Here is an 18436-nt window from a genome sequence, read left to right on the forward strand (position 1 = left end):
GATGACGCCCTGCTCAACTCCCCTCTGCCACGCACCCATCACGGTATGTCGAGGTGGTTATTTTTACCTATCTGCTTTGCCGCCGAACTGATGAAGATCCCAGGCGTGACGCTTTTCTGACAGTGACAGATGGGTCTTTTCTTCATTCCACCATACCATACCCCCCAGAATAGTTCAAAACACAAGTTGCTTCCGAATATAGATCTCTTTCTTTGGGACCTGCATGCAAGCTATCCCCTCCCCAGAACGATTTCCCGACGATCCGCCATGGGCTTAACTGAAGAAACCCAAGAAGATGCAAAATATAGCAACAATCTTGACGCGCGATAGTTTGAAACGCACCCTGCTTGCCCTGGCTCCATCCCCCCGGGTCGCGAGCTTTGGCGTGTTTCGCTGCACGCAACTCCATCGCAGATGCAATCGGCAGTTCGTTTGTTTTGCGTGTGTTATCGCAATGTAGTAGTATGATGTTTCTATCCTGGACCTCTGCAAAAAATCAGGCTAGTGATTTTGGCGTCACGATGGAGCTTTTCTCCATGTTTCATGTTATTTTGGCTACAGGGCTACAGGGCTACCCGGCACTTCTTCATCTGCTTGGGGCTTCTCATCCAGAAACATTTAATATCCAAGTGTTTCGTCCATCTGGATACATCAGGCAGAGTTCGATTATGTTTCAATTGAGATAGCTTGATCATCTCGAACATTGTTGTATGTCTTCCTCTTCATCTATATGCTTTGTTGCCTTTGCTTACCGTTGATAGATATCGCCTTGACACATCGCGGGAAGCTGGTACTTCCAATAAGGGTCTTACCTAGCGATACATTTTTGTCTTTTATATCTTGTCTTTGCCAATTGACATCATGTCTTTGGAATATTCCTACTACCGGCCGACAACACCCCCGGGTGCCCAATTGGGGGAGCTCCTTGGAGTTGGTCATTGTCGCAGCGCCTCCGATTCATCTATATACTCAAACGACTCTTCACCATGGTCTGTGGCCACCTCCGCTACAAGCCCTAGGTCTCCACCTCGTCATCACCACGGACCGGCCCTTCTTCCCAAGATTCGACTCCAGGATGTGGTGGTTGAGCCCGTGTCTACCGGTGGACCGCAGCGCCACCGTCGAGTCTTGTCCAACACCAGAAACCCTCCAGGCTTTGTTCCATACCCGTCCAGTCGTCCACCTGTTCAGCACAACATTATGGAGCCCGCGGATTGCTTGCCTCTTGTTTCTCCTATTTCAACCAACTCGGTGTACAGCTCCTGCAATGGCTCAGCGCTATCGTCTCCCGTGAGTATCACGCCATCAGTCAAGCGCAAGGCCTCTGGCGGACACTCTCGATCTGGCTCCGGCTCTAGTGTTGACGAAGCGACTCTGGGCCGATATGGATATCCAACCTACCGGCAACTTCCCAAATACATTTCTCCACCGCAAGCCTCTCCCACGGCACCAATCACTCCCAATATCATCGTATACCCGTCCTACTCACAGTCCCCTCCGCTCGAGCCAGTCCAACGCCCCCGGGGTCCGTCGCAAACCCCGGCTCCGTTTGCTATCTCAACCCCCCAGTACAGTTACTCCCGGTCCTCGAGCGCACAGCACTCTCCCGTCGGTCTTGTCCACCATGTTGATGAAGCAGCTCCTCCATCCACTTCCACTACTCTGTTATCATACCTGACTGGACCAACTCAGGCTATCAACCTAGTACGCAACGTGAGTGTTGTTCCGACTCGAGGCCTTCACGACTACTTTTGGTGGGATATTCGGAACCTGCGCAGCTGGAAATCTTTCTCTCTCCCGACATTCAACGCAATCAATGGACTCACCAAGCTTCTGAAGACGGAAATCCCTTCGCACCTCACTCCACCCGTCATGGTTCCAAGCTCTTCTCTAGCCCCGGAATCCGAACCGGCATTGGTCGGTCTTATCCGGGACATCTACGCTCCCCGCGTGAATGCTGCCCTGGCAGTATCTCAAGGCCCTGATCACCTCAGACTCTACCCTGCACCAAACATGCGCACCCCCGGTAACAAGAACTATGGAGGACCGCACTTCTTGGCCAACTATGCATCGGATACGGAGCGGACGAGCTCAGGGCTGCCCCGCGGGCGTCTGGTTGGTGTGGTCAAGAGCTTCGATCGCTGGAACACAGGAATGCGCAATGAAGCGCCTCACCGGCGCGTGGAATATCTGAACGGCCTGGCACACTTGCAACGGTGCATGCGCGAACACTCCTGCCGGTATGGCTTCATCATGACCGAAATCGAGCTGGTGTGCGTGCGAGCCGGGTGTGACGATGGCGACGACGTGCCCTACTTTGGATACCTGGAGATATCCGCCCCGATCCCGACCAAGACGGCATTTGGAGGAGACGCACGACCGCCTTCAGACCATCACTACGCTTTCACCGACCCCTCCACACCGTCCAGCGACGGTTCCTACTCCCGCAGCCAATCCCCAGCATCTTCAGTAGCAGAGGCTCTTGACGTGCCCATGACTGCCAGCCTGGCGCTGTATTTCCTGCTGATGCTTTCCAAATCCGTGCCATTGCCATCACAACCATCCGCTCACCTCAACGTCGGCGGACCGGGGGCATTAACCCGCCAACGTATCCTCCCAGAAGAAAAGGACAAATGGATCCCGCAGCCGCAGATTGGCGAGCGGCGCGATGCCAAGAGAGTACGGGGGTGGGTATGGCCTCAAGATGCATGGCATCGACGCGAGGGTGGAGGAGTGCCTCGTACCAAAGTGAATGTGGCCGTGGAACCGAGGCCAAAAAAATGGCATAAATGATTCTGGATGATATTTTTCTTTCTTAAATTACTAATTCTCTTTCGGGACCCTTTGTTTGAATAGTAATATAATTTCTTTCCTTTTACATTGTTTCTTTGTTTGGAGCGTACTGTGTATACGGAGTACTGGCCATGTTGCATTTACGGGGTATCTGGACAGAGAATTCTTACAACTTCATTCTCATTCTATTGCTCAGAGTTATCTGATACTGATCTTCATCTTAAGACTGTGTCACACATCATCTATCCCCAAGGTCCCCAATGAGAAATGTAAGTGTCAATCAATGTACTCAACAGGTAACCAAGGACCTTGGGATCCAAGTACCTGGGTGGTCGAGTGATGTACTATGTAGGTATAAAGCAGCAGGTAAGAAAAAATATCACTATCTTCAATGTCAAATTAACCTAATCATATCTCAGACTTAATCTAACATCGAAAAAATGCCAGAAAAACCAACCACTTTCCCAGACCTGCTCGATGTCCTCATCATCGGCGCCGGGCCCTGCGGCCTGGCCGTCGCAGCACGCCTCAACGAAGAAACACCCTCAGCCATGTTCACAGACGAAGAACACCAGCGCTACCACTGGATTAGCAAACACAGCGGCCGAATGGCCCTCGTCCAAGCCCGCCACCACAAACTCAACAGCGTGAAAGCAGACAAATGGCAACCGAATGCCGGCGACAACGCCCGCACACGCAGCGTCTCTTCTATATCGACAGAATCAACACCGTCGTTGGCATCATCGGCGGGTTCCTCGGATGAATCGGATGACTCGATAGATAGCCCAGCTTCGCTGTCTACCCTTGTCTTGGACGGAACGGGAGATAGGTTTCTGGAGCGGTGGAATCGGGCTTTCAAGACGTTGGAGATTGCACAGTTGCGTAGTCCGATGTTCTTTCATCCTGATCCTGGGGATCGGGATGGGATGCTTGCGTATACTCAGGAGACTGGGCGGGAGAAGGATTTATGGGAGATACCGAATTGTGTAGGGAAGGAGATGAGCAAGCATAAGAAGAAGAAGAAGCAGAGGTCGAAGCAGTGAGTCCTTTTCTCCTTCTATGTTAGATGACCTTAATACTGACCTACCTGATAAAGAACAATAGGGCAGGAAATCGATGAACGAGACCGAAAAGATTACTTCTCTCCCTCTACCGACCTCTTTGCTGATTACTGTGCTTCTATTATATCCCGATATAAACTCGACCGTCCAGGCAAGGTTCTCCAACGGGAAGTCACAGACATCGTATACGATTACCATCCAGACCTCTCCCCATCAGAGAAGATATTCACCGTGACCGCGTCCGATGGGAGCCGATTCTACAGCCGGACGACAGTATTAGCCATCGGACCAGGGACGACGAAGATCCTTCCATTCCCACTGTCTGAAGAGGAGAAGAATGGTGGCTGTCACAGCTCGGAGATCCGGTCATTTCCGAGCATGAATGTCAAGAGGAAGATTCAACAGCGACAAGAGACGAATGTGATGGTGGTTGGGGGTGGACTGTCATCTGCGCAGATTGTGGATATGGCCATCCGGAAGGGTGTAAGCAAGGTGTGGTTTTTGATGAGATCTGATTTCAAGGGTGAGCCTTTCATGAAGCCTATTCACCTGCAGTGATACTGACGATACAGTGAAACATTTCGATATCGACCTGACCTGGATGGGCAAATTCAAAAACTACGAAAAAGCAGTCTTTTGGTCAGCAGACACTGACGAAGGTACAGCGCATCCACCCAACTATTTGCACAGCCATGAAAAGAGACTGACCGAACCAGAACGCCTGGAAATGATCAAAACAGCCAGAAATGGCGGCAGCATCACCCCACGCTACCAGAAAATTGTCAAGCATCATGCCGCCCGTCACCGGGCCTCCATCCACACCCGCACAGTCATCGTGGATAGAAAATACTGCCCAGCCTCCCAAACCTGGCGTCTCACCACCGACCCCCCAATCCCTGATTTACCTCCGATGGACTATATTTACTTCGCCACAGGGATTCAGGCAGATGTAAACGAGCTCCCGCTCTTGCAAAGCATGAACCGGGACTATCCCATCGAGACCAAAGGGGGTCTCCCCTGTGTGACAGACGATCTCATGTGGCGACCCGGGCTGCCTCTTTTCGTAACAGGAAGGCTCGGGGCATTGAGGCTTGGACCTGGAGCACCCAATCTAGAGGGAGCGAGGACGGGAGCCGAGAGGATTGCTTGGGGGATGGACGAGGTGTTGGGGAGAAAGGAAGTGGAGGAGGATGACGGAATGGAATTTTCCAAAGAGTGTTTTTGTGGGTTTGGGAATCGATATGCCGGATTGGATGTGAGTTTGTAGCGCATTGATGCTTTGAAACAAGTGCCATGACTCTATACTACCTACCCAAGTAGGTAAGGTAGCTAGCTATGATTAATGCCAACTCGATTAGAGTATTCCACCCCGTCTCTTGCCTAGAAATACGGGATAGTGTTGGGCCCAATGACGGGTGAATATGACTGAGCATTATCCTTCAGTAAATTAGCATCAATAATCGAGACAGCCAAGTCAAGCCACAGAAGAGGTTCGTGGAAATCGAGATAAGTGGTATACTTTGTATGTTATGTAATTACATATTTTAGGAATACCGTTAATACGCACTATATTTACGTATTAAGACACGTAATGTACATACGTTACAGTACAGTAGGTATAATCATGTTGCCTACAGCCTCGCCAACGGCTTCTCGACTTCTCTTCCTCGCACGACTTCTTCCTTTTTTTCTCCCAGAACATCATCCTCATCCTTCGCCTCCACAGCTTCATCAGCTTTATATCCACCTCATTTCTAATCCTCCCACCCTTTTCCAATCATGCGGTGAATATTAACTTCTAAGCCTCCTCTCTTTTCTCCCGATGACGGGTTCAGCTAACGATGACCAAGGTTCGCCTTCGCCTAGCAGAACAGTTGGTTTCTCACCAGCCTCAATTGTGGAATACCATGTAACTCTGGAGCCTGTCTTGCAAGTGACAATCATGGCGATGACGAGCAGATCTGGATCGTGACAGCTCTCGCAGCCATCCTGTGTCATTACTACATACAGCCTCAGAGGCATCAGCCACACGTTGCGATGTTGCGCCACACTGTGTGGCACAGCAAAGGTGTCCACGGCCCACCAGACGGCGATGAACAAAGCATGTGGAACAATCATCATTTTGATCGTCGCGCAACATATGCAGAACCAGGCAGCTTGCCAATCACCCTAGCTCCTGAGCTTCATGGATGGAGCAATCATCAATAAAGATGCGGACCAGCGGAAAAGCCTATTTTCTATTGGCGATTGGCAACGAGGCGCAGCACTCTATCAACCCACATTTCATCTTACACTGACTTTCGAGCAACCCATTTTACGGCGGCAAATCATCGTCTCGACAGCAACTGGTTTGATGCTTCACTCCACTTGAAAAAATGATGGCTATGGAACCGCCGGCCTCCGGTTGGTCTCCCCGCGTTTAGGAATGTTTGAAGATGTCTTTTGCAGGCGCTTCCTTGAAGAAATGAGGAATCTAGACAATTGGACTCGGGGGGGAAGGATGACCTCGGCGCCTACAGCCTCGCACGCAAACCCACTGTCTCGCCTTGATGGCAATTTCTTTTACGAGTTCCACGTCTTACTGGCGAGTCAGGACGCGTTAAGGAGTCGGCAACTCTTGGAGGTAACTACCCCTTTGCTGGGGATTGGCTATTTTGCAGATCTGACACAAGAAGGAGGCTGTGCAAAAGGTAGAGAACGCTACCCGAGGGATTCCCACCTCACCGTATGCTTTACGCTGTAATTGTGGGCATACTATTGCTCTCTATTACTATGTTTTTTAATTGTCTACTTGGCATAGTCTGTGCTTTGCGAGGGAAAAAAAAAGGAATTATCATATCGCATCCAATATACTTTTTGAGAGGCAATTCGCCGACACAGCCTCCCTCCACCATACAAAAGAAAGGAGTCCTTTATCCCCGCTGCTTGCGCACGTTTTATGCTAGTAATTAAGGAATAATACTTTGATTTATTTCATCACCACTCTTTTCTTTACCTGTTAAGCCCACACGTTTGTCGGTCGCATCCATGGCGACTCCAAACGAAAACCATCAAGACATGTTCTTAAATCCCTCGACGGAGCCTTCGGATAACGAGGTATGTGCCCGGGTCATCAAACAGGACAATACGAATGTCCTTGCTGACGTTTGTGAGCAGCATCCACCTCTTTCAGTCGGGGTTGGGCAGCCAGCCATCTCATCATCATTATCACCCCCATCTCCATCATCAGAGCACCCATCTTTATCACCAGATATGGCTTTGAATCCGGATACAAGCCGGCTGACGGTCCAGAATGCACCGTTTCACCCATCGCACCGGGCATCTCAGTCTCTGGACGGAGAGACGTTACGATCGAGATCAGGCTCATTCAACTCGTGTGCCGACACCATCACCAGATCAAGAGCGAACTCAGAAGCCGTTTCAGAATGCCCCAAAGAACCTATGATTTCGGAAGATCCCAGGGAAGACATCGACGACGTCTCCGTATCAGAAGCTCTACGCCCAGATCCTCGAAATGAGAATGACTTCCATGTGGAGAATAACAAGTTTGCTTTCTCGCCCGGGCAGTTGAACAAGATGTTGAACCCTAAGTCCCTGGCTGCCTTTCAAGCACTGGGAGGCATGCGTGGGTTGGAGCGTGGGTTGCGGACGGACTTGACATCGGGTTTGTCGATAGATGAGTCACGTCTGGAGGGCAGTGTTGGGTTTGAAGAGGCAACATCTTTGAAGCAGGCTTCTATGGATGCTCAGCCGGCTCATGTTGATACACCGCCAACAGCAACCGATTCCCAGTTCGAGGACCGCATCCGAGTTTTCAGTCAGAATAGATTACCAGCCCGGAAGACAACCGGCATTCTGAAACTGTTCTGGCTCGCTTATAACGATAAGATTATCATCCTGCTGACCATCGCTGCCGTCGTCTCGCTGTCTCTGGGTATCTATGAGACAGTGAGTGCTGGGCATGGTGTTGACTGGATCGAAGGTGTTGCTATCTGCGTGGCTATCTTGATTGTCACTATCGTCACTGCTGCAAATGACTGGCAAAAGGAAAGGCAATTTGCCAAACTCAACAAGCGAGTAAGTACTCTCTGTCAATGTTCTCTGACTATTATCTAACTTCTATAGAACAGTGACCGAGAGGTCAAGGCTGTCCGCTCGGGCAAGGATGCTATGATCTCCGTTTACGATATCACGGTCGGTGATGTTCTTCATCTTGAACCAGGTGATGCCATCCCGGCAGATGGTATTCTCATCTCTGGCCATGGTGTCAAGTGTGATGAGTCTTCCGCCACTGGAGAATCCGATCAGATGAAGAAGACCAGCGGACATGAAGTTTGGCAACGGATCAACAATGGAACCGCCCAAAGGAAGCTGGACCCCTTCATGATCTCGGGTGGTAAGGTTCTCGAAGGCGTTGGAACCTACCTGGTCACCAGTGTTGGTCCCTATTCATCTTACGGCCGCATCTTGCTGTCGCTGCAAGAGTCGAACGATCCCACCCCGCTTCAGGCCAAACTCGGAAAACTGGCTGATTGGATTGGATATTTGGGCTCAGGGTAAGATTACTTTGACAATTTTGCTATTTGGATTACTGGCTAACCTCATCACCCAGTGCCGCGATCGCCTTGTTCTTCGCTTTGCTCATTCGATTCCTTGCCCAGCTCCCAGGAAACACTGACACTCCTGCGGTCAAGGGAAAGGAATTTGTCGATATTCTCATTGTCGCCGTCACTGTGATTGTTGTTGCAATCCCAGAGGGGCTTCCACTGGCTGTCACACTTGCTCTTGCTTTTGCCACGACACGGATGGTCAAGGAAAACAACTTGGTCCGCGTCCTTCGTGCCTGTGAAACAATGGGCAACGCAACTGTGATTTGCTCGGACAAGACCGGAACTCTGACCCAGAATAAAATGACAGTTGTCGCTGGCACCTGGGGCTCCAACAAGAGCTTCAGCCAAGATCCAAGTGATGATGCCCCTGATGCCACGGTGACTGTCTCTGAGGTCTTCAAGCAATGCTCCAAGGCAGTACGGGACTTGATTGTCAAGAGCATTGCCTTGAACTCTACGGCATTTGAGGGCGAAAAGGATGGAGCTAAAGAATTCATTGGAAGCAAAACGGAAGTGGCATTGCTGCAACTGGCTCGGGACTACCTGGGCATGGATGTGGCCACAGAGCGTGCTTCCTCGGAGATTGTTCAGTTGATTCCCTTCGATTCCGCCCGCAAGTGTATGGGCGTGGTATACCGCGAACCCACAACAGGCTATCGTCTCCTTGTCAAGGGAGCTGCTGAAATCATGGTCGGGGCTTGCTCGACAAAAGTGGCCGAAATGGAGACATCGGCTAGCCGTGTCGTCATCGACCAGTTCTCCGAAAAGGACAGGCAGATGATGCTCAACACCGTCAATTCATACGCTGAAAAGTCTCTTCGAACAATCGGCATGGTCTATCGAGACTTTCCAAGCTGGCCTCCCATGCATGCCCAGACCTTGGAAGATGACCTTCAGACAGCCAAGTTCGAGGATATCTTCCGTGATATGACCTGGGTTGGAGTTGTGGGTATCCAGGATCCCCTCAGACCTGAAGTGCCTCCTGCCATCAAGAAGTGCCATGTTGCTGGTGTTCAGGTCAAGATGGTTACTGGTGACAACTTAGCAACAGCCTCTGCGATCGCATCATCTTGTGGCATCAAGACTGATGATGGAATTGTCATGGAGGGCCCCAGATTCCGCCAGCTGTCGGACCAGGAAATGGATGAGGTCATCCCTCGCCTTCAAGTCCTGGCTCGGTCTTCGCCAGAGGATAAACGCATTCTGGTGGAACGTCTTAAGAAACTGGGTGAGACGGTGGCAGTCACAGGAGATGGTACCAACGATGGCCCTGCTTTGAAGACAGCCGATGTTGGCTTTTCCATGGGAATTGCTGGCACGGAAGTCGCCAAAGAAGCCAGTTCTATCATTCTTCTCGACGACAACTTCAAGTCTATTGTCACTGCAATTGCTTGGGGTCGGGCAGTTAATGATGCCGTCGCCAAGTTTCTACAGTTCCAAATCACCGTCAACATCACAGCTGTCATGCTCACAGTCGTTTCGTCGCTCGCTAGCAGCAGCAACGAGAGTGTTCTGAGCGCTGTGCAACTGCTTTGGGTCAACCTGATCATGGATACCTTTGCTGCTCTTGCCCTTGCAACTGACGCACCTACTGAAAGCATCCTCGACCGGAAGCCCGTTCCTAAAAGTGCCCCTCTGTTCACAATGACCATGTGGAAGATGATTCTCGGACAAGCTGTTTACCAACTTGCTATCACTTTCATGCTTTACTTTGGCGGTAGCAAAATCCTCGGAAGCCAACTGAGCGCGGACAACGCGCAGAAAGAGCTGGATACAATTGTTTTCAACACCTTTGTGTGGATGCAAATCTTCAACGAGTTCAACAACCGACGACTTGACAACCGGTTCAACATCTTCGAGGGAATGTTCAAGAACTACTGGTTCCTTGGTATCAACTGCATCATGATTGCTGGTCAAATCATGATCGTTTTCGTCGGAGGTGCTGCCTTTAGCGTCACTCCGCTCAATGGAGTTCAGTGGGCGATCTGCATCGTCTGTTCCATCTGCTGTCTTCCTTGGGCTGTCGTCCTCCGCCTTATTCCCGACTCTTACTTTGCAGTTATTTTCAACGCTGCTGTCGGGGCTGTGAACTTCATTTTGAAGCCTATCTTCAAAGCCTTTGGCCTCGTCGGGAAGGGATTCAAAGCTGCTTTCCGACCTGCCAAACGCGCCCTACATCGCGAACCAAAGAGAGAAATCAACACGTCTGACGAAGAGGCTGCGGTTTTGGCTGACTTGGACCTCGACCGAAAGCGAACTCCGGAGGCACCCATGACTCCTGTCACTGTGCCTCCCATTACTATAACGACATCTTAATACGACACTTTCATACGACAGTGACTATACATATTGCCTTTGATGGCTCTAGAAGGTCACTTTGTACATATATACGTGATTTTTTAACGATCTAGATTTTGTATACTGATACACATATGGGAAGGATGGGCTGGCGGTTAATGTCTTTGCATTTTATTGTTTTTGGTATAGCATGGCTTCTTGGTGTTGTTTTTTGGATTGTTTTAATAAGCGTGGATTTTGGATTTGGAAATATTAATGCATGTATACTTTGAGCGAATAGTTAGAAGCGAATCAGGGGATACAAAAACATGGACCTTTATCGAATTTTACTCTGAATTGTTCTTTTGTCTTTGTCGAATTGAAGTAAAAGTAGAAGTATACAGCTATGCCTGAGGCTCCCAGGCAGCCACTGCCTCTCCGCACCGCCCGCAACCACCAGCTTGCATCTCCCCGTCTATGTTGACTCTCGACGATCCACGCCCTCCAGCTCAATTCATCCATCTTCTGCCTTGTCATCGTGCTTAAGTCGGAGACAAAAGCACTCTTATAAAATCCTCTATTTCTTCCCACCGGACAGGAATCTTACTTCCTCCAACACTGCAGTCAATCTTGCATCACGTCACCTTACATCTCCCCGCTTCGACATCGGACTGGGTAAACTACAGCCTGCTTCAACCTCGATTTTCTTGCTATGTGGCTAATTAACAATATAGTCTTCGATCGTTGAACACACACCCACTATTTTACCTACGACTCTCTTCACAACTCGTACCTTCCCCTGAGACTCACCTAATCGGTGCAACCACCACCCAACATGTCACAAATCAACTACCGCACAATCAACATCGATGTGCTCGACCCCGAGTCATCCAGCAACTTCCCCATGGACACACTTCTCCCTCCCACTCTTCCCGAGCCCACGACATCCAGCGGCGCCGCCAACGTCGCAAACCAAGTCCGCCAGTTGCTCCGCGGCGGTGATGCCGAGGGGGCGCTGCGATACGTTCTCGACACGGCGCCGTTGGGCGGAGACGACCGTGCCAAGGAGGTGCACATGGCTTCTGTCGTGGATGTTCTGCAGGGAATTCGTCAGGGAGAGATGGCAAGAGTGCTGGAGGGTGTGTGTGGTGGAGAAGGTGGTGCAGAGCGGGCGGACTGCTTGATGAAGTATATGTAAGTTTTACCTTCTCTTATACTCTTTTTTCAGATAGCCTAACTGTCTATAGCTACAAGGGAATGGCCTCCTCTGCTTCGAGTAGCGGTTCGCAGTCGCCCCGCAAGTCGGTGTCGCCGCAGAATACCGGATTCTCCCAGATCCAGTCCCGGAATATGAACGAGGGAGGAAGCGGTTCGCAAATGAGTGTTTTGCTGAGCTGGCATGAGAAGTTGGTCGACCTTACCGGCACTGGGTCGATTGTTCGTGTGATGACGGACCGGAGGACAGTCTAAGTTGAGGGAACGGGTTGTGGATGTGAATATGGCAAAAAAGATGTGAAAAGATAGAATGAGGACGTGTCGTTATTCGCATTTCGTTTGTCTTTTTTGTCCCTGGATTAGAACCTGACCTACTGGGTGTGATATCCGTTTTTTATATTTAACTTCATATTATACATATTGTTTGACACGGTTGCAAGTCTATGGTTTGTCGAAACCACCACCTCCGAGGAGGTCTGTAAGATTAAGTTCACCACTGCCTCTCTGCAACGGCTGGGCCTGGCCCTTTCCTTCCTTCCATCCAATCATGTAGATCAGTCTGAACGTCGCGGGAATTCCTCTCGATCCCTCCTCCTTATGCAGCTCGCGATAGATCGCCTCGTTGGCCAAAAGCACATCACGCGAGATGGGACCTAGCTCCCGGTGTAAGATGGCATTGTTCTCTCCCATCGACTGCAGGTCCTGCATGAGGGCAAACGTATCAGGGAACTCGACCACGATATCCTCCACGTCAACCGTGAGCATCTTGAATCCGGCCTTGTTCAACAGTCCGCCGACATCTCGCACATCCGCCAGTGGGGAGACATGCGGACTCACACCACCCCTCCGCTCGAGATCGGCCAACTGCAGCGAAGTGCGGAGCTCAAACAGAGTATCACCGCCGAACATGGCCGCGATGAAAGGGCAATCTGGTTTGAGGATGTCATTCACTTGCGCTAGTAGCGATGGGAGATCATTGATCCAGTGGATTGACAGGGATGAGAGGACGGCGTCGAAGCTGTTGGGCTCGTACGGGAGGGATTCCAGGTTTGGGATCACTTCGCGCTTGATGGCGAGTTCGTTTTCGAGAGGGATTTCGGCATCACGGTGGAGGAGAGCATGCGAGGTATCGACGCAGGTTAATTTCGAAATGCGTTCTGACAGCGGCGGGGAGGATGGAGCGTCCGGGTCTGGGTTCGATGTCGTCAGAGCACGAGCGATGTTGCAGCTGTTGGCACCTAGATCAAGCACATTGGGGAATTCTCTCTTGATGTCCTTTATGTAGAAGAAGGGCGTCAGTAAAGATTTCCCTATCCATAGAGCTCGACGCAGACTTACCAGTAGCCGTTCACATAACCGCATGGCCACCTCGTCCTTGAGATAATCCACTTTCCGGCTCTCCTCGACATTTTGAGCTGCGCGGTCCTTTTGCATATGCTTCGCCTTGCGATTGAAGACCTCCCATACTGGGTTCCCTGGGCTCTGGCTGGCATAGGTTCTCGTTGCGGCGAAAACCCTCTGCGGAAGCACCGCCCGACGGAATACAGGGCGAAGAGACATTGCGGCTGTGTCTGGTGATAATTCGTCTGATGGCTTCTTCTGCTGTTGTGTTCTAAATCAGTGCATTTTATTTCGAAGAGAAATTAAGAAAAAAAGAGGAGCTGGTGGGAGCTGGACAGGCGGGATGCGGCCGACTGATGGATTATTTTCTCTGACGTCGCCGGACTTTGAAATGGTTTTCGAACCTCCGCAATTCGTTCGCGTGGGACGCCAAAACACCACGAGCAGCGCGGGCATCTCCCAGCCCACCTCGGATTGCAGCTTCAGGAGCTTTAGACTGGCTTGCTAGTTCTTTGGTTTTTCTTCATCTTTGGCTGTCTAGAGGATTGGTAGCTGTGAGTTCTCTGTTGATTGACAATTCGTCTAGCGAATTGCCCCGTGTTTCTATCAATCTACCTCTCCTAATTGACAGGATGCTAACAAAAACACCAGAATCCTAGGGCTACAAGGCATCGTCTTGCTATTTATCGTCAACAAAGTTATCAGCAGCTGCAAAACCTCGTCGAAAAGATATTGTGGCCCCCGCAAAGTTCCAACTCTTCTTCGGGCACATCTCCACAAACACCAGGGAATCGACAAATAATGATATAGCGACCATATAAAACCACCTTCTATCTATCTATCTGCTTCACAATTTAATCCTCACCATGTCGCGCCCATTTCCTTACACCTACATCTCATGCCCCTGCGCCGATACTCCGGTTCCCGACCCCGCCAGGAAACGGAGGTCAAAAGATTCACCCCAAAAACCAACACCAGAAAAACCGAGCCTTCCAGAGCCCAAGGCGGAGGACTTCGAGGATGAGGAACAGACTTTTGATCCACGATCTCCGCGTTCCAATTATTCACTTCACCCCCCGGAGCAGCTGCTTTACTGTGAAGACTGCCATCAAATCAAATGCCCGCGATGTATAACGGAGGAGATTGTGTGTTGGTACTGTCCAAACTGTCTATTCGAGACCCCGAGTAGTATGGTTCGAAGTGAAGGCAATCGGTAGGTTGGATGTGTCACTTTCAAGTGAGCTGCTGCTGACCGTATATTAAAGATGTGCAAGAAATTGCTTCAATTGCCCCATCTGTACCGCGCCTCTTGCAGTTTCGACTCTGGAGAATGTCACTGGGGGTGGAAGTCAACAAGGGCCTTGGGTGTTGTCCTGTGGATATTGTATGTGGACGACACTTGATATCGGCATCAAATTTGACAAACCGACCAATATTCGAACACAACTCTCGAAAATGACCAGTGGCTCCTTGACGCGAGAGAGGCAAATGTCCAAGACATTCGGGGATCTCAAGTCGCCTTTATCCACATACGCTTCGATTGACGAGCACTTTCCACCCCCCGGAGAAAGCACAGTCGACGAACCCACGCAGGCTGGCGAGCAGTCAGGTCCTATGACCCCTGATGCGAGATTTGCTGCACTGAAGAATTTCTATAGAAACCAGATAGCAGAGACATCCGCCTCGCCCAACGACCCTCTCGGACCTGATTTCGGTTCTGGCTTTGCCTCGCCCGGTGCCCTGAACCGCATCATGTCCCTTTACACGTCCTCATCAAGGTTGAGTGGTCTCTACGGAGGAGCCAACAAAAAGCCCAAATCAAAGCCTCCTGTGATGCGGGAAGCCCTGAACTCCAGTGAAGGCCTCAAGATCCCAGCTCCAGACGCAGAGGATTCAGTTATTCAACAAATGGCCTCGGATGAGTGCGGATGGGATGGCCTTGCCTCGATGGAGCAGCGCTCATTCCAGTGCCCCGATGCCCGCTTTGTGGAAGATCTCCTTCCCTTGCCAGTGCTCCTTCGAACCAAGCGCTCTAAACGATGCAAGTCCTGCAAACATATTCTCGTCAAGCCCGAATTCAAACCACAGTCGACACGGTTCCGTATTCGTCTCATCGCCCTCAGTTACATCCCTCTTCCGACTCTACGACCCCTGGCGCTGGGACCCCAGGCTGGTCTTCCATCAACTACCCCATCACCAGGGTTAATCCCTAACCTCGACGCCCTGCCACCCCTGAAACCAGTCCAGCTGCTCCTCACCCTGAAAAACCACATGTTCGACCCGGTGCGAGTGACACTGGCCACACCGTCAGTGACACCAGGCCGCGTGGCCACCAAAGTCACCATCCTCTGTCCGCAATTCGACATTGGCGCCAACAGTGACGTGTGGGACGAAGCCCTGCAGGGTACAACGGCAGCGGGTGATCAGCGCTCCTCCCGATCCGGTGGTATCGGCGGATACGAAAAGGTTGCAGAAGCAGGCAAAGTGTGGGACAAGGGACGCAACTGGACAAGCGTCGTACTAGAAGTCGTCCCTGGCACTTTACCCGGGGGTAGTAACAATACCAAAAGAAGACAACCCAGTCTGAAAGATACCAGCAAAAAGCAAAACGACAGCGACGATGACAACGATGACGACGACTCCGAAGTCGACGCCAACCTATTCGACTGGAGCGGACAATCCAAAGACACCAGCACCCAACTCCAACCCGACGAAGACGTGTTGGAGATCCCCGTCTTCGTGCGCATGGAATGGGACTCGGAGAATCAAATGGAGCAGTCAGTGGGCAAGTCGAACTCGGACACGGTCAAGAGGGAGTTGGCCTACTGGATGGTTTTGGGGGTGGGGAGGATCAATCCGGAGATTATCTGAGTGTGTTGTACATACCTTTTCTGTTGATAGTTGATATAGTTTTAGACTTTCATACCCATTGTTGTTATCTGTTTGGTTTATACGAGTACTACTGTCTTGACTATCTATCATGTAGACAGACATGGATAGACGTTTAAGATTTATACTTCATGTCAATACCATGGCAATACATGAACCATACTAAAACCCAAGCTTAAACGGGACAATAAGGTTAAGGCAAGGCAAGGTAGACATGACAGACATGGCATTGCGTTAGACCTAACCCAACCAGCCAGTATGAGACGAGAAAAAAGAAATTACGGTGATTTCCTTGGCTGAAGGACGATTAGGGGGATGCGGCGAAGGGTCTTTTCTTTTTTTCCTTTTTTTGAATTTAAAAACTTGATAAGGATATGCGAGATTGCGAGGGAGAGAGATGGAAGAGTTAGAAAGAAAGGAGACAAGAAAAAAAGAGAAATAAAAGAAAAAAGTAGTTTATGTCAAAACCACGCCATTTAAAATAACAACCGGGACCACACAAGAGAGATCATGCATCCTTTTATTTCCATCGGAGCTCTCCCTTTTTATTTAGTAAAAAAGAAAAAACCCAATGAACCAGATCAAGCTACCCACCGCATAACCATGGACGTTAATTTTTGGAGCCCGACCCCGTCTTCGCGCTCCCTCTCTCATATTTTCTCTTTTAAGATCATCATGCCTCTTTGGCTTCTCTCTCTCTCTCCTCCGCTTTCCCCCACATGCTAGATTCCATCACGGGCGATAGATCTAGAAGTCACCAGCGCTCTGGGGGAACTCGAAGACGACCGAGCGGCCGGTTAAACGGCGGTAGACCTCGCCGTAGGCATCGAGTCTGTGGTCAACACCACCGCGCTCCTTCTCGTCGAGAACAACCTTGGTGGTCTTGGAGCCGTCCTCCTTGGTGCGGATACGCTTGCCAACGATCTCGACGGGGTAGACGAGGTCGGAGAGGATGGCGTCGTGGACAGCGGTCAGAGTGCGCGAGCGAGGGCGCTTCTGGGTCTGGTTGGAGCGGGAGTTGACAGAGCGCTTGGGGCGGGGCAGGATGCGGCGCTGAGCAACGAAGAGAACGTGGCGGTCGGAGAACTTCTTCTCGAGCTCACGGGTGAGACTGTGAATTCAAATCAGCTTCAGCTCTTGACCTTGGCGTTGAGTTGGCAGTCGGAAAACTGCTGAATGATCGTACCGCTGCTGGATCTTGTGGAAGCCCTGGAGAGAGGGGACGGGGACAAAGACAATGATAGCCTTCTTGCCGTGGCCGACCTCGACCTATAGATCATATCAAGTCAGAAATCGTTGTCCAATTCGAATCTGCAACCGCGAATTCGTAATTTCTGATTCCTCCTCTTTTATCTTTTTCCGGTGTCTTATTTTGAATCCTCCAATATCCATTCCGTATTATGCACATCTTGCCGGTCACACAAATCAATCCATAACCCGGGCCGCACAATATCAAATTCCATATCACTCCCACAAATTCGCGGTTGTTGCAAAGCCAGATTTCAATCAGAGAAGAAAAATTCTTACCTCACGAGCAGAGACGAACTGCAAGGCGCGGAGGTTAGCCTTGAGGTCGGTTGTGTTGCTCTCCAAGTCGAAGAGAGCGCCAGCAATCGCGGTCTCCAGCTCGGAGGGGTTCTGCCTCGACGGCGAGTTAACGGCGATCTTGTTGATAGCAGCCATGATTGCAGACGAGCGACGGGTAGCTGGCTGTGCTGCTGGGGGGGAGTGCTGCCTTTGTTGGTGGTTGGTCGTCGAGGGAAAATAATCGAACGGAGAAGTCGAAGCCAGGCCCTACAATTTGCGCTCGGTCGTTGTGCTGGTGTGGGATCGGGATCTCGGCGGCTCGCTTAGCGGTCCCGCGCTTGACTGGTTGTGGTTAGGCTATGCCCTCTTAGGGGAAGGCTCATCCCGTGACTTTTTTCGCCCTGGCTGATGATTTATCAGCACGTGATATCAAACCTACTTGCAGTACGGAGTTCATTCTAGGAATCGAGATTATCATTTCTCCCAACGGTATAATACTATAACTAACAATCATGCTGGGATCAAAGAGAGTAAAAACTACCCGACAGGAACAATAACACAAACACAAATCAAATCTTGAATGATGTCTGAAACGCAGGAAGATGGACGCCTGAAACCACGAGAATTGCAAAAAAGCATGTTTATGTGTATGAAACCACCGAATCGTGCAGTAGAGACCTTCACAAACAGAACATATTAAAAAACAAAATCCACCCGTATTCG

At 50.5% G+C, this 18436-nt stretch overlaps 7 protein-coding genes across 7 annotated transcripts; 5 read left to right on the forward strand and 2 right to left on the reverse strand.

Annotated features, from left to right (window-relative positions):
- The first annotated feature begins 459 nt into the window (after positions 1-459).
- On the forward strand, positions 460-2923 carry ASPWEDRAFT_360359 (uncharacterized protein). The gene is made up of 2 exons (XM_040834358.1): positions 460-708; positions 762-2923. The coding sequence occupies exon 2, from the start codon at positions 862-864 to the stop codon at positions 2791-2793; it is 1932 nt and encodes a 643-aa protein (XP_040692876.1). The 5' UTR covers positions 460-708; positions 762-861; the 3' UTR covers positions 2794-2923.
- Positions 2924-5383, forward strand: ASPWEDRAFT_360214 (FAD binding domain protein). Its single transcript, XM_040834353.1, has 5 exons — positions 2924-3159; positions 3241-3832; positions 3890-4377; positions 4427-4513; positions 4571-5383. The coding sequence occupies exons 1-5, from the start codon at positions 3054-3056 to the stop codon at positions 5119-5121; spliced, it is 1824 nt and encodes a 607-aa protein (XP_040692877.1). The 5' UTR covers positions 2924-3053; the 3' UTR covers positions 5122-5383.
- A 1723-nt stretch (positions 5384-7106) lies between these two features.
- pmcB (putative calcium-translocating P-type ATPase(PMCA-type)) lies at positions 7107-10780 on the forward strand (the record flags this gene model as incomplete). Its single annotated transcript, XM_040837241.1, has 3 exons — positions 7107-7931; positions 7980-8410; positions 8467-10780. 3 exons carry the CDS (start codon positions 7107-7109, stop codon positions 10778-10780), a joined length of 3570 nt encoding a protein of 1189 aa, XP_040692878.1.
- Positions 10781-11576: 796 nt separating this feature from the next.
- On the forward strand, positions 11577-12211 carry ASPWEDRAFT_104059 (actin-related protein 2/3 complex subunit 5 family protein; the record flags this gene model as incomplete). The annotated part of the gene is made up of 2 exons (XM_040827616.1): positions 11577-11935; positions 11989-12211. 2 exons carry the CDS (start codon positions 11577-11579, stop codon positions 12209-12211), a joined length of 582 nt encoding a protein of 193 aa, XP_040692879.1.
- Positions 12212-12397: 186 nt separating this feature from the next.
- ASPWEDRAFT_102984 (uncharacterized protein) lies at positions 12398-13516 on the reverse strand (the record flags this gene model as incomplete). Its single annotated transcript, XM_040827528.1, has 2 exons — positions 12398-13231; positions 13295-13516. 2 exons carry the CDS (start codon positions 13514-13516, stop codon positions 12398-12400), a joined length of 1056 nt encoding a protein of 351 aa, XP_040692880.1.
- Positions 13517-13793: 277 nt separating this feature from the next.
- ASPWEDRAFT_36941 (putative dynactin Arp1 p62 subunit RO2) lies at positions 13794-16239 on the forward strand. Its single transcript, XM_040834578.1, has 3 exons — positions 13794-13851; positions 13949-14510; positions 14563-16239. The coding sequence occupies exons 2-3, from the start codon at positions 14164-14166 to the stop codon at positions 16166-16168; spliced, it is 1953 nt and encodes a 650-aa protein (XP_040692881.1). The 5' UTR covers positions 13794-13851; positions 13949-14163; the 3' UTR covers positions 16169-16239.
- Positions 16240-16933: 694 nt separating this feature from the next.
- Positions 16934-17869, reverse strand: ASPWEDRAFT_169065 (40S ribosomal protein eS7; the record flags this gene model as incomplete). Its single annotated transcript, XM_040830392.1, has 3 exons — positions 16934-17297; positions 17373-17455; positions 17714-17869. 3 exons carry the CDS (start codon positions 17867-17869, stop codon positions 16934-16936), a joined length of 603 nt encoding a protein of 200 aa, XP_040692882.1.
- Between the last annotated feature and the right edge of the window lie 567 nt (positions 17870-18436).

This window comes from Aspergillus wentii, assembly GCF_001890725.1.
Source record: "Aspergillus wentii DTO 134E9 unplaced genomic scaffold ASPWEscaffold_2, whole genome shotgun sequence".
Taxonomy (NCBI): domain Eukaryota; kingdom Fungi; phylum Ascomycota; class Eurotiomycetes; order Eurotiales; family Aspergillaceae; genus Aspergillus; species Aspergillus wentii.